Source organism: Pygoscelis adeliae, unplaced genomic scaffold (genome assembly GCF_000699105.1).
Source record: "Pygoscelis adeliae isolate BGI_AS28 unplaced genomic scaffold, ASM69910v1 Scaffold5, whole genome shotgun sequence".
In the NCBI taxonomy this organism is placed as follows: domain Eukaryota; kingdom Metazoa; phylum Chordata; class Aves; order Sphenisciformes; family Spheniscidae; genus Pygoscelis; species Pygoscelis adeliae.
In genome coordinates this window covers 188,834-205,065 of record NW_008824753.1, presented here as the reverse complement: position 1 = coordinate 205,065, position 16,232 = coordinate 188,834, and the positions used below count along the sequence as shown (strand labels likewise).

Here is a 16,232-nt window from a genome sequence, read left to right as displayed (position 1 = left end):
CATCTAGCCTATACAAGGTCAAAAGTATGCATATAAACCTTCAGTGCAATTTTGTTACTTCTTTTCCTTGATCCTGCTTTCATCCTGTTCCGACTGCTTTCCTGTCCTCTTCAGACTGCAATCCCATCTACTCCCCTCCTAGGTGCTGCAGGTTCACAGAGCTACTGAAGGACACTGGAATACTCAGATGATGAAAACAGTTACAAGGGGTACAGACGCTAATTTGTCTTATACCCTCCAACCTTTAGTACTTCCAGCCTCACAGGAGATCAATTTCCAGGGAGCAGTGGGGGTGAATTTATATGTAATTTAAACATTACTGAAAACTGCTGAGATCCATGACATTTAAAAGAACTCAGCATGTCACAGCTGATGTGTCACTGGTCACATGGAGCACAGTGTCCTGCAAGTTAAAAAGCTTTCTTAACATCAGTGCAATTACACAGAATGTAAGGGTGTTCAGTTACACAATCAGATCTAGTACCAACTGAGTGCCCTGGTGCCTTATTTGCATGAGCAGCTCTGGTGAAGTATAAACAGAAATTTGGGACAACACTGCCATTCTCAGTGCTGACGATGCAAGCTTATTTCATTTTCATTTTAATTTAGTGAGCTCTCACCGAAAATTAAAGATTCCCCGAGAGCTTTATGGCATGAAGTGAAGTGGCAAATGAAACTGAAATTGAGATAATCCCCAGAAATGTGCACACAAGTAAAGCAACTCTAAGTCCAGACACCTTTCAGACTGGTAAGTTCTTATATAAATAAGAAAAAGCAATCTCCTACAATGAAAATATTCTCAAGCCTTTCAGTTTTTCTGAAGACAACCCAGAATGCATCACGTTGTGTCTACACTGTCATTGCAGCAGAACTACTCAGATCTCCATCAGAGAATGAAGTACTATTGAAATGGGTTACATGAACCAGAAGCACCACAGAATTTCCAAGACAGGAGTTTAAAAAGTCAGGCAGCCAGTCAAGCCAGTCTTTTTCAAATTTCCTCTGGCTACCTTATTGAGAGCACATATCACAAGCCTCAACATCATTTTCACTTCAGTATTTTCAAATAGCAACAACTGCTTATTTGAAAGCCTAAGCAAGATCTCTGTTCTATGATTCTATGATTCTATGTTCAGGCAGGAAAGTTGCTGAGCTCTGCAACTCTTGTTTTTCAGGTCTGCGTAAAAATGTTCCTGTGGCAACAATATAATAAGTGAAAACCCACAAGAAATGACACTTGGTGTACAGATGTACACAGAAGGAATTTAAGCCCTGGGAATGAAAGCAGATTTGCCAGTAGGCAAGGTTGTGCCATAGTTTCAGTTATGTCTTCAGTGCAATTTCTGAAGCAGTGAATATGATGATTCCCCAGGGAAACCGCACAACCACAATGCCTAAGCATATTTAAAGATTATCATTCAGGGCTTTTAAATCCAGCTCTATGTTTCCATTAATCCACTGAGCTGCCAGCCCAATCTCACATGGGCAGGCTCACTCGCGCTCTAACAATAGGGAGCTTATTAAATATTAAGGTCTTAATCTTAACTACTTCTGTATGACTGAGAAATCCTAAACAGTGCACAGAAGATAAACATTTCCCCACTAAATATGCACACACAGACACACACACACGGTGGTATTAGATAAAGGCAAATGTCCCCATGCTAGCAGGAGAATTGTGTAATAAATCCATTCATTTTAAAGCAGCCCATGTGTTCCCACAGTCACATGCTCCCCCACTTGTCTAGACCCAGGGTTCACAGGCTTACCTCTGAAGGACAAAAGGTCACTTTTCTCCTGCCTTGAAATGCCAGCTTAGCAATTAGAAAGAGGTTCATGGCAGGATTCACACTACTCTGATAATGCTGATGATTACACTACAGGTAAAGAGACAGAGGGATAAACAGTTGGTTAAAGGTAGCAGGACCAGCAGCACATCTCATATTTGATCTCTGCTACTGTGCATTGTATTATTTTAAAAGGCATTCAGCCAAGAGAGCTTTTGCTTAAAAATTAGGCTAAAATGCATAAGCTGGATACATATCCAACACACGATTTTCTGAAAAATCATTTTCTACCCACAAGCGGGGGTGGGGGGGGGGGGGCATATAGTCAGATGGATTACTTTCCTCTTGTATTTAAGTTGGTTCACTTAAGATCTAGCACAACTTGGGGTGGGGTGGGGGAAACCAGGAAAGCTTTTAGCTGAGATTTTTAGCTTTTCATACTCTTAAGGCATTCCACTGGACCCAACAGTAAGACAGATGGTTACCAGCAAAACAGTCAGCAGCAAATGAGGGTCCTGTTTGGGACCTCTCCTGTGGAAAGGGGCCGGGGAGTATCCACAAGGGTGCCGAAACCCCACTTGCCTCTTAGATGGAAGATCTGTAGTGCAAGCAGTCCTGCTGCCCCCTGAAGCAGCCCTCTGAGTTCATGGGGAGTGTGGCTTATTATACTGTCTGAGGAACTAAGACCTTCCCAGATTAGATAATTCTTTTGTCTTCTTTCTCTATGCCCTTCTCTCCAACCCAAGTTTTCTACTACAGCCAGATCCGCTCCTCTCTGCACAGCATCACCATTCCCCTGTGGGCTGGCATGCTGAAACCCCTCTGCCAGGAATCAGAGGCACAGCAGCTTCTCTACAAACAGAAATATAAACTTGAATTTCCCTTTCTAGACTCTAGACAGGCTCATATATCAAACAATGGCATTACACCCACAGGGGCAAAACTTAGATGTTGCCAAAAAGAGAAAGAAATCAGGACCTTAGAGTCTGTGTGTACACATGCAAACCTAGAGATGAATCAAAACTAGAATACTGGATTTAGTGCTGAGGTAAAACACGAAGCAAAACACGAAGCAGCTGCCTGAGGTTCTTCCAAGCATGCCTATGCCAGGGACCTCAGCACAGGCTGGTGGAGACAATGCCCTGCTCTGTGCTAGGCGACACCACTTTGACATGGGTAGCACATGGGCACTGCCATTCCCGTTACACTATTCATACGTGGACCCAAAAGAGTAGTTGCAAAACCAATATACTCACAAAAATTTTCCATTATTTTGTCAGATCTCAAAATGCAAAGTTACCATTCGGATGTAGGCTAGAGGTTTAGCTGAGGCTCAGCCTCATGTTTCCCTGACCCTTGTCATCTACAGGCCCATCAGTATGGAACAAATTACTTCATGTTTGAGGACCATGATTAACATTTCATAAAAACAAGTTCTGCAGGTACTGCAATAAAGTAAGGAAGTATTGGGGGCTAGAAAACACATAAGGCTTCAAAACCCTTGGAAGGGATAATACAGCATGCAGAATTATGCAAGTTGTTTTGTACTGCAAGTCAATCCCTTTATTAACAGGGGATTACAACAGTCACAGCATTCGGTATCGTTCACACACACATAACCCGTGTATTAACTCCTATGTATGCAAAACTCAATTCAGTGACATACTCCTGCAATGTACTCTTCCCCTCCTCCAAGCTTTTTACCTATAAGAATATCAGTACCTCAGATTTAAATTTCTAAAGCTGTCCCAGGTTACTGCAGAGCATGGCCCTTCACAAGAGCCCAGAGGAATGCGGTTTCTACATTTACCCAGAATTCTATGAATCTGTCCTTCTTCCATTAGTGGCCCATATGACCATACCAGGGAAATGGTAAGGTCTGCAAAGTGACTAGTTTAAAAAAACAAAACCAAAACAATATTCAAAGTCTGTTGTAAGGCCTATAGGCCAGTCCTTAAAACAATTGCAGATTTGGTAATAAAATGATCTTCCACTTATCAGTTCTTTTTGTGTGTGCACTAGCTCAGTTTGTGCATGTTTTATTCCATACTTGAACACCTATTTTGTAAGAACCGTCTTTAGAAATACTCACTATACATGCTTACAAATGATTCTTTATGCAGAAGTAACAAAAGGAAGACACAATCATTTTAATGGACAAAACACTTGAGGTGCAAAATAGTTTGAAGAAAAACAATGTTACGTAAGCACAGGAAGTAATTATTCTGATAACATGCAGAACAATCCACGAAACATTAAATAAAAATAAGCGTTTCAGCTTCTTTCTAAATCAATTCTTTTATAATCTCCCCTCTTAATAGGTAAGCCAAGTTTGCCTTGCCATAAATTCTATGTGCCCTAGTATAAAGCTTGGCACACCTATCTCATCATAATTTAATTTCTTTCCTGATCCCTCTTAATTCTTAAAGTTTAATTTAACATTGACAGAAATGAGCTGAAATAGTTCAAATTAAGTGGAGAACAGCCATTCTTATGAATGCACATTTTACCAGCCAATTCCAAATACTGGAAATAAAAGGGATTTATTTTCCAAAGAGTTACCAGTCCTCAGACCAAGATCCTGCAGACAGATCTATTAGCACCTAATTTACATTTCGAGATAGACCATATATGGGGGACAGCCCAGGATGGAGATTCAAAACCATGGGTACTTTTAAAGGCAATTCAACACAGCACTGTAGGGATCTTTAATTTTGTGCGAATAATTAACCTCAGCTTCACTTTCCTAAATAACTTCTGATGCACATTTTCAATAGTGGTCAGGCAGTTGGACTAGATGATCATTGTAGGTCCCTTCCAACTGTAACTATTCTTTTCCAATACTAATGGCAAAAGGATGAGACATTTATCAGGACACAGATAATTTTGAAACTAAACCAAACATCCTTCTTCAGGGTGATGCACATTTGAGGGGCTACTTATGAAATCCTGCCTTTCAGCTGAGCATCACAAGTTGCTCAGCTTTTCTGACAGAAAGCAAAGCTTTAGAGTGAAAGAAAAGCACTGGATAGAGAGATGCTGTTAGAGAACTCAAGAGGGCTTACCAGGTGCTGCTCATTTTCAGCACTGCATTTCCAGACCACTCCAATACAATCAGAAATTAAAAAACATTTTCATGTGCAGTGAGTCCTGCTTATCCTCCTGCTTTGTTAGCAGCTGCAGTCAGTTGGGGTGACATCTCCCCATCATCATGAAGAAACTGCCCAAATTTAAGTGCCTGACACCTGTACTGTAGAATGCTTCTCACTAAGCAAAGATTTTGTTATTTTGGGTTTACTCTGAAATTAGAAGTAAATTCTTTCAGATGCAACCATTTACTTCCAGAAGAGCCCCAAGTGAGTTATTTGATGCTGCCAGTGGAAATATCTTAAAAAGCAAAAGGGTATTATTACAAAAGTAGCATTATCAATAAAAACTGGCTGAGCTATACAACTTCACAGCATAGCTCTGTTCTCAGAAGTGTTCTCCTCATCATTCAGAACCACCGTCTACTCTGCCCTTCCAAATAATGGTTTTAAATTTTCTGCAGGACAGTGGAAAGGCATTATTACTTCTTTTGATTCCTCCCATTCTCACTGAGTCAACACAACTGCAGGAGATGAAGCAGGATTATGTTTTCATTTGAGATCCATTAAAAGAGCTGCAATCAAGTTGCAGCTGCACTGCTAAATTCTGTTTTAATTATAAACAACAACAAAAATCCTAGAAAACAAATGGGCTCCCAGACATGCAAGTCAGTGGCAAAATGGAGCCTGTGGAATCTTTAAGCAGCGACGGTGCCTGAACACCAACAGCACTTGAATGCCAGCAAAAAAAATGCTTTCACTTACAAAGAAAACAGCTTAGAAATGAAAGCTGAGCAGCGGTTTGACTCAGACATCACACACACAGAGACCACACAGTCACTGTCAAAGGAGAGAAGTATATCCCCTGAAGCGCGTATGCAAGCAAGATTAAAAAGCACAAGGTTAGCCATGCGAATGTGATCCTCCACAGAGCCTTCTCTCTTTTTTTTTTTCCCCAGCTTATCCAGGTAACATGCAGAAAATGCCAGAAGTACCACAGTCCTGGAAAAAATTTTCAAGTATTGAGTGGGTGGGGTGGAGAGAAGATGCCTCACAGGACTAACAATTTAGCTAATGGCTGGAGGACTAAACCACCATTATTCTCCCTTTAAAGTATATCATCAGTGATTTCATGACTAGGAAAATATTCAGGCCTTTTAAAGATCCAGCTACTGTCTGTGGCTTTCTGACTTATTGCAGTAGTTAATTCCTCCACCTGATTGCATGCTGTGCAAATAACTACTTCCATTTATCCTTTGTAGAATTATTTGTCTCTGTATCTACAAGCAAAGTCATTTTTCCTTAATCTGTGGTGGAGAGGGGAGGGACTCATCACTTCTCATGGTATTGCTCAAAACAGCAGCATGTTCTGTTCACAGGCACACAACCCCAACTTGTTGTCAACAGATTATTCTGCAGCGAATGATTTTGAGAAGACCCTCACAGTGTCAGTGAGGAAGGGACCCTACTTTGCTCTGGCCTGTTCTGGTTTCTGAAGACTCAGCAGCAGGGTCTAGCCAGCAGGTGATGGGAGAGAGAGTCAGAAAACTTGGCTCCTGTTTGACTTTGTGACAGACTTACTACCCGACACTGAAAAAGTAATTTTCTCTTTCATTTCCCCTTCATCCTTTGTCTGCCAGGTCTGTTTAAGGCTGTGTGCTCTTTGGAACACTGTCCTCTTCTAACTCTTTACTCTGGGAAGCCTACCTGTTTTTTCAATGCAGTTATTATCCCTAACAACCATGAGCTCCTGAGAGGGAGAAAGAAAAGGCTTCTCATATACCTGATAAATTAGTTTAATACTGCATACACTTGAAATTCAAATTATATGCCAATATGCGTACCTGAGAAGGCAATGAGTATTTACAATATTCATGTTGTCACCTGCAAAATTCACTCAATAACTTAATTCTCTGCTAAAGAGCACTGGGAGAAGCCATCAGAACAGTAACCTTAGTGTTTACAAATATATATGCCAAGGATACAGCATTGCCTCTGCCAAAATATTTCATATTCCTTGGCTCCAAGACAGACAAGGCTCAAAAACGCACAGGGACGATCTTGGGAACACAGGGATTTGGGTTTCGTTTTGCTAAGTCTAGCTCTCTACTGCTCCTACAAGAGGGAGAAAAGGAGAAAGTGCGTTTTTTCTAAAAGCAGTTGTTTCAGCCCATTCCCTCTCTCTCATCTCCCTCAGGCAGCCACGAGCACTGTTTCCCTTTCCTGCCCTGCCCATCACCTTAAGAGACACAGGCAGATAAGCTCAATAGCTACTGCCAAGGGGAGAAGATGAAATCTGAACACAAAACTGGGACCTTGCTCATGCCAAAGGTTTAACCACTCTATATTAGAGAGAGCAGGAAAGTCTTTGTTCTGGGGATGATGAATATTCTCCCTGCCACTTTATTTATATGTTTTAATAAGAGAGTTAATAAAATAACTGAAAAATCTGGTTCAGTAAAAATGAAAACGCTTAAAACTTACTGCCCATTCCCTCTTGTATCAAAGCCAGTAATCCCAAATCCTAAAGCAAATACTAAAGGTATAATTTAACTCTCAGTGCTTTGAAATAGTCAATAAACTTCTAAACTGGCCTTTGACGACATGAGCTCAGCCAAGTGCCTGTGTGCAATTGCATCCTTGCGTCAACCACAATTTCAGGATTGATGTGAATGAAGAAAGAAGGAATTAGATGGAATTTAAAATCCTGGCCCACTATTTGACACAGAAAGTCCATCTAAAACAATTCTGAGCTAACAGCAAAAGCAATTTAATAGAAAGTCCTGAGTTAAAAAGCAGAAGCAGCATGCAAAGGCTTGATACCGCAGACAACCATTTAGCACTGTGATTCTAAAGGCATCATTGAATGAAACACTTTCTAATGTTAATTCCAGCTAGTGATACCAGCAAGCTACCTGGACTGAAAAAATAAAAAATTGACTGAAGTTGTATCTACAGTTGCAACACATGAGAAAATATATTTGTGAAGAGGGGTACTTACCATTTATGAAGAAACTATTTGTCTACTTGCATTAGCAGAACTGGTCTGCATTAATTATTCCAAACACCTCCACCTGGTTCATCAATAGCTCCAGCTCTAGTGCAAAACAAAGGCACTTTGGCTTTCATTTAGCCAGATTTATCAGTTGTTTTAATGAGACTAAAATGAAAAAGATTATTAGCACAGAGGTTTTTCACATAAGGACATGAAATAGCAGAGCAAAAATAACACAATGCTTGTTTTACACAAAAGCTCCCAGCACAGCAACTGAAACAACATTAGATACTAGGGAGAAATCAGCCCAGAGGTGGCTGCTATGAACAGAGCTGAGCTTTGCCACCCTACCACAATATCACTGTAGTAACTATAGGGACTAGGGACCAGGGACCCAGCTTTGCAAGTGACATAAATTACTCTTCTCTCTCAGTGGAGTCACACAACACTCCCAGGCATCTTTTCCCTAACTTCTACAGCATAAGAACGCTGACACTGCTACTGCTGGGCCTTCATCTACTCATGATATACAAGCGTGTCTGCTCAGAGCATTTGTTTTGTTCAGCCCCCAAAAGGAGCAAAGGAAAACACAAAAAGGTTGCAAAAAATGTAATAATAGTCAAATAATCTATAGCAACTTAACTTTTCTGCCCCACATGAGTTCAGCTGAAGACTCAGGTGAACTTCTAACTCATCAGAGAAGAAACATTAAAGATTGGGTGAAAATGGATATACACAGTCCTAAATAGTTTCCTACACTGGGCAGTAACTGCCTGCTGGCTATTTTTAGTCACAGTCCTATCCTCCACAACTGCAAGCAAAGAGAACATATAGTGCAGTATATGCTCTCCACTGGTGCACTGGAAGAAAACTCACTGAAATATATCAAAAGACCTACCTAGACCGTTCCTTCCGTAAGGAAGGATAGAAGAGAAAAGTAATGTTTAGTGAAAATTGGTGATATCTGTAAGGTTTTTTTGAGCTGCTTTAACACTTACAAATGTATGCAATGAACAAAGGAAAACATAATTCAGTCTTACCTTTTTGAGTAGGATGAGCAGCAGAGGTAACCATAACGTACAGACTTTACGTATTGGAGGAAACTGGTGAAACACCATAATCTTCTGACTTCTATTCCATGCACGCTGACCTTTGAGGAAGGTGAGGTATATCACTCAGGCAATCCCTGCTGCAGCCATACACATAGCAGGAACTTCACAGCAAAAGATGACAGAGCTGGAACATTAGATAGCCCTGCTCCAAGAAACTGTGCCTGGATTTGCAGAAAAATGCAACAATCCTGCAAGCCTTACAGCAAGTCACTTATGCAAAAAACACATGGCACGCAATCTAGAAATTGGAGGGTCTATGCCCTTCTACCACCATGTGGATATCTGTTGTGATTAGTGGTTTCTAGTAAATGAAATTAGGAGAGTTAGGAAGTCTCAAGAAAGTCAATATGCTGCTTATCTACACTGAACATTTTCACATGAGTTTCATTACCCTTCTTCGAAAAAACAGGTGGGCAAGGTAATGCCCTGTGATTAAGTTCTACTCCCACCTGGACAGCCAGCTGAGAATTCATACACAGGGGGGCAGCTTTTTAGTTTATTTTATGTTTTGCCTTCCCACACTAGACAATTGCTAAATTTTACCTTATTTAAACTCCACACAAAATATGATAATCTATGTGCCACGTAAAGGCAACTCAAAAGTGCCCCTCTGCTTTGCTCTCAGCAGTTGACTGAAGAATTAGTTCTAATGTGTTGGAAGTCAGAGTAAGAGCTTATTTCATTAAAAGCTTATAAGAAACATTTGTTTTGTTTTTATGAAAATACTGTACAGGTTTTTCTACAGTATTTTTTCTAAAATAATTTTTTAAGTTACATTGTAACGAAATAAACATTAAAATATATCCAGAAAAGGTAACTGATGTAAGTAGGAATGTAAAACGATTAATTGTTTTCAATTTTGAGTTCTAGATTCCATTCATCCACATTTTTTGCAAAATAACATTTTGTTAGTGTTCTCATTCCAACAGAATACTTTTAAAGGCATATTTCAGCTTTTAATTTCAAATGCTAAGATAAGTAATGTTATTTATTTTTGCAACTTTTTGAATTAGCAGTGTTAATCAAATTCTATTCCAGTTATTTTTCATATTAAAGATTTTTTTTTTCTAAAGAGAAGATACATTTTTCCCCAACACAAAGTATCAAGTGACTGCCTGGTAGACTACAAAACACCAATTCAGGCTTAGTTAATTTGCACTTACTACATAAAAAAAAAAGATCACTGAGGGAATGGGATTTTCAGGAAATAACTACATACAACCTCTTCAAGCTGCAGAGGTAGACTCCATCTGCTTTGTGCTGCCATTTGTTTAACTGAAGTCAAACAGCTGCACTGTGTATTAATCAAAAAGTAAACTTCAAAAGACATGTCCCAAATTCAAGAGAGACTGTAATTACAGTTCCTATGAACATCCATTAACTTTGCAGTCTCCACAGAGAAGTATGCACAAAACACCACCCTCACTTTTAAAAATAATTACCACTAGTAGCTCATAGTAGAAATAGAAAAGGTATTTTATATTTTCACCCAAGCCCATAAAAAACACTAAATTGTTACAACTCACTCAACAATTCTTTATAACAAAGAAGTGGTTAAAGAAGCTGTTTTCCTATTGTCATCCTTCAGTCTACCTTACCTCTTCTCTCTCACTCCCAATTTTCTTACCTGGAAGCTACAGTTAATTCTGGAGTTTGACACCTACATATGATAACAAAAAGGAACTATAAAACAAGGTACCAAAGCAATTTTCCCTGAAAAAGTAGCATCTCACAATGAGACAAGCTAAACAATTTTCCACAATTCTCTGTTAAAACTGTTTCTGATTACAAAGACTCTACAGCAGCTCCAGTTTTCAAAACAGACACACTTACCACAAGAGACACGTTTCCTGAGATAAGATGCGATGCTGTTATCCCAGGAGTATGGTCTATGTGATCCTGCAAGTAGTCAGATAAGTCTTCTCTCTGTCTCGATAAGATACGTAGTTGTGTACAGATATAAAAGAACCCCTTTGCTAACTATTAAAATGATGTGCATGACGATAATTGATGACAAAAATACTATCTTCATATCAAAGGCCAGCTGCAACAGAATCAGCTGCTATTTCTTTTTCTCAGTGAATGCAATAAAAATTGTGCAGAAACATGTATTTATCTTAACCCTGCATGAGTCTAACCCAAAAAAGTAAAACACCGGGAAACACAAGAGCAAAGGTCAGTTGGAAGAAATGCCACTTGGCATCAGGTAGCTAAAAGATACCTTTACATTCATAGCACCTGAGATCTTATCCTAATATACAGAAATTGTTTCTTGCAACAGAACTAGATTATAGAGCACAGCTTTTTTTTTCTTAAATGTATCTCAGAAAACTGAATGATGAAATATTCCGTTGAAATAAACACACCTCCATTTCACCACCTGCTATACTAGATGTAAGCTGTTTTAATAGGAACACTGGATATTTCTCCCCATCATACCCTCGATTCTTTAAGTCCAATATCTTTGGCCTTGCCCTGCAAGTACCTCATTTAAGGAGTACTTGCTTCTATGGAAAAACAAACACACATACTTTTTTTTTTGCTTTACAGAAAAAATGCTTCTTTGCATTGTGAAACAGTGCTTTCTCTTCTTTTTGAAATGAGGGAAAGAAAGTCACCTGCCATGGTCCTTACAGCGGTGCCACTCCAGCACTCCCACCCATCTTCTGCCCTTTGCTCAATTTTCCCCCCACGTCTGAGGGAAAATCATAAAAACAGATGCTCTGCAGAACCCGCTTTCATACCAGCATCTCTCTCCTGTGTCATCTTTTCATACATGCGATGAGGTGCAAATTTCAAAAGAAACCTTTTTTCATGGTGGCTCGCTGATGGCACACTGCTTTGTGGATTTTCTGATATCTAATAAAAGATAACTTGACATTCGCACACACTGAAAAATTAAGCGAACACAAGACCAATCCATCAGAAGCTGATCTTCATTCATTCTGAAGCTCACATGCCTTCCAGTGCTCACTTTTTTTTTTAACGGAGAACTTCACAATAAAGAATTATGCCAACTTTGTTTCTTTTGGAATATTATTTCTAAAGCAACAAACACGTTTTGCCTTTAGAGACAAAAGGCAACATCCTTGGCCTCAAGCACCTATATACCATGGATGGCTCAAAATAACAATTTACTTCTCACCTGAAGTACATCAGATATAAGGAAGAATTAGATACAAGGAAGAAATTCTTAACTATGAGGGTGGTGAGACACTGGAACAGGTTGCCCAGAGAAGTTGTGGATGTCCCATCCCTGGAAGTGTTCAAGGCCAGGTTGGATGGGGCTTTGAGCAACCTGGTCTAGTGGAAGGTGTCCCGGCCCATGGCTGGGGGGGGGGTTGGAACTAGATGATCTTTAAGGTCCCTTCCAACCCAAACCATTCTATGATTCTATGATCTGGTATTTATTTTTCATGATATAACAAGAGTTAGTTTGATCTTTTTGACACACAGAGGTATTCATTCTATCTCTAAGGATGGAAAAGACACTTCTTTCTAACATAGCTGTACTCACAGACAAACAGGAGTCTTGAACTTCATAGAGAATCATCATGGAATATAAAAAAATTATGAAAAACGTGATCAATTACATGTATCTTTTCTAGAGAGGAAACGACAAGCTAAAATGAAATATTCTTTTCTTCCCCACACCCAGTTTTGAAAGCTACCTACTAGCTAATATATAAATGGATGCCACTTCAGATCACAACCCCTACCATTTCTTACAGACTATTTTTTTCTGAGATATTCTCGTTCAGTAGTGCCACTAAAAGTAGAAAAAACAGTGTAATAGAATTTAATTCTTGTGCTATTCTAGATACCATTGCCAGAGAGACTTCAAATTGCTTTTGAAAGAACTAGAAAGTTCAAGTTAATTGAACACAAGGATTCACATAGCAAATTATCTTACTACTAATGGTATGGAAGAAAGAAGCCTGATTAGTAAACCCTACTGGATACTTGCAATGTGAGAAGTCAAGAGATGCCAGAACTAAATCAGAGAGTTGAAGATCAATAGTTCTTTAATCAATGGTGGATTACAGTGGGATTTATTCTGCTGGAAACAGCAGGAGCAGATAGATTTCCCACTGAAATTAGTTTCTGGGAAGGGTGGATGCAAACAGAGGAGTGCAGTTATCTTTGTGACAACTGTAAGTGGCAAGAACAACACCAGTGGCAGTACAGAGCTATTGCCTGAGTCTCTGCTGGTAACCGATGACACCCTCATCAAATACCCAGCACCTCTTAGCTCCTTAGAAGAAACTGCCTTGAAGCCTGTGTATTTCTACAAACACAAATATTGTAAAGCAAATAGCAGGGACACAATTTTTTGGCTTTGTTTTTAAACTGATGGGTTGTTACAGCTTTTGGGTTCATAAAAATTCTGTATTATGGAGACGAAAGCACCAATGTGTACAGCTAAAGAATGACAGCTTCATGCACAAAGATGCTGATCACATTCACAGCACTTACTTAAGTCAAGGGGTTGTCAGAGCTGCTCTGGGGCTCTGTCTATTAGGGCTATCCATGTAATCCATCATTACCATTATAGCCTTTGGTGCTAAACATTACAGTTCCCACAAACTAACCACTAATGCATCATTCACTAGTGCTAAATACTGTAAACTAAGACACTAAGCAGGCTAAGCAGAAGAGAGAAATCACAGAGCATCTCTTGTAACAAAACCGATTTAGAAACAAGTCATAAGTTTAAATTACTGTGACTTTGAACTACTTAAGGAATTTACTAACATGAAAAAACAAACAGAGCTAACAGCTTAGCTTGTCAGTGCTTGATTTTGTACCAGCTTGAGGGAAAGATATCTAGTTGGTCTCCCCCCTGATATTTTACATTGACTTACCTTATCAGAAGACAGCAAGATGCAGAGGGTCCAGCAGATATTAAATTTGCTGGACATAATCTGATGGATTGATTTGTTCACTTACTTTGGTTATTACCAGCAATTGTTTGAGAGGTCTCCGTCTTACACTTTGATCAGATGGCATCAACTTGTCCATTTTATTTCTTGTGGAAAACATTTCAGAAAATATTTTTAACTCTGACGCCATCCCAGCTATGTTGGTCTATTTTCAATGACGCTGAATTCAGGAGCTTTAAAAGAAACTTCTGGGGTTTCTTTTCCCTGAATTTTATCAGATACCAACAATCACATCTGTGTGGCAAACCAGAAAAGGTTCTTTATTGGGAAAAATGCAAGTTTAATACAGATATGATATAAATTACAAAAAATGTTTTAAAAATCACCTCTCCAGGAAACCCAAATTAATTGAAGGTGGAGTCTCAGTGAAGCAAATAAAGTCTTTCCCAGATCATCTCTTATTTTAAAGCAGGTCATAAAAATAGTCCAGGCCTTGTCCCAGTTCCCAGATGGATATTCCAGTGCCCAATTCTTTTGCAAGCTCTAAGCGCAACTGGATGGACTAAGACAAAGACACATAAAACCTTGTAGTCAGAGACATTAGATACTCCATGCTGCCATCTCTTCATGCCATTGTCAGACTCTTTAAAAACATCTATCCTTGAACCAGATACTGAAAAACCTAGTCTGTATTTCAAATACTCTCTGTTTAGCAAGCAATCATTCAGTAAGAGACAGTTAATTGCACCAGTTAATTCAATGACCTAATAAAAGATAACCAGCTAAATAGACAAAATGCCACAGAAATAAATCAGATTTATGAACCATGCAAAGGACTATTCCAATTTAGGCTATCATTTCACAATATACAGAAATTCTAACTCTCCCCAGAAATGTCTCAGGGGTAAAATAAAACTTTATCACTGAAGACAATTAGAACAACTTGTCAAATACAATCAAGAACTCTTACCTACCCTTGCCTTCTCCTAGGACAGAGTCACAATTTTAATTATCACAATTCTATTTTAAAGAGATTCTGGGAGATTAATATTTAAAAGTATCCCTATTTGAGCTCCAGCCATTGATTTAGAGTTAGTTTAGCCATTGGTTTACAAGGGAAGCAATGCCACAAATTCATGTTCTGCACTTCTTTCAGTTCAGACAATAAAAATAATTATTTTCCAATCTTTTACTTTTAGGTTTTCTTACTTTGAAGTGCAGCACTGTAATGTTTAAACTGCTCACACCAGGGATGTGTTTAAAACTCATTTCCATAGAAAACACAACAAAGTATCAAGGCATCACTAACAGATCCACTGGGCCTGGTGTTCGTGACTGCCTTTAATCATGAACAAACCAATTTTGAGCAACCTGCCAGTGATTATAACATTAAAAAGGGGAAGAAACACACTTGTCATGGGGTAATAAAATTAAGTGTTCCCCGACCATCTTGATCACCATTATGTGAACAACTCTTTGATCACCCCAGCATACAAATCTCAAAATATTTCATTACAAGCTTATTGGAACTGGAAAGAAAACCTGTTTCCATAAATTCACCAACCACCACAGTTGAGTATCTGTTAGAGAAGAAGTAATGAAAGAAATGTACAGGAATGAGTGTTCTTAACCTGGTTAGTACCGACAGTAGCAGAGTGAAATCCTTCCACAGGCCAAAGAGAATGTAGCATAACAACGTGCAGCACAATCTATCTTTTCTCTGATAGGTTCGCGATGCAACTTTCTAACACTCTAAGACAGGTACTACTAGCAAGAACATAGTCAGACGTGGTAATTAATATCCCATATGTGCTAGTACTTCCACCAGTATTAGATTAATGAAGGGAAATATCCTTGTACTAATGGAGCTTAAGATAACAATCCTGTTCAGAAAAACAGAGCCTTGGATCATTTCACACTAGTTTAACCATACAAAATATCTCTGTTCTCTGTAAATATGATATACTTTCACTGCAGAAGCAATTCCCTTCCAATATTAAAAGCCAGCAGAGGCTTAACATACTGCCTTTAGTTTAATTTGAGAAAATCTAAGGATAGCTTCCTAGGAACTAAGGCTGCAAGTAAACATTGCATTGTAAACATACATTCCTGTATTCTGGTATATTGCAGACTATTATGTAGTCAGAAATTTTATGTCCTGCCAAAAGGCTTTAGTAAGGCCAAATGCTTAAATTTTCAAAACTAAAATATGCTCCACAGAAACAGAACTGAAGAAAACAGGGTGATGCAGGCTGACAGGGAGAATCAGGACCCCATTACAGAGGAAGGCAAAAGTTCCCCAAGCTTCCAGCCAAGAGGATCAGAAGGAAAATTTCTTCCGTCTCTTGTCTAACAATCAGCATGTCTGT

At 39.0% G+C, this 16,232-nt stretch overlaps 1 protein-coding gene across 1 annotated transcript in view; it reads right to left on the bottom strand.

Annotated features, from left to right (window-relative positions):
* Positions 1 to 14,161: 14,161 nt before the first annotated feature.
* The window catches only part of CHID1 (chitinase domain containing 1), a 122,153-nt gene continuing 120,082 nt past the window's right edge, over positions 14,162 to 16,232 (bottom strand). The window contains exon 12 of the mRNA XM_009323422.1: positions 14,162 to 14,425. Within this exon, the coding sequence (XP_009321697.1) occupies positions 14,327 to 14,425 (99 nt within the window). The 3' untranslated portion in view covers positions 14,162 to 14,326. The remainder of the gene's footprint in view (positions 14,426 to 16,232) is intronic.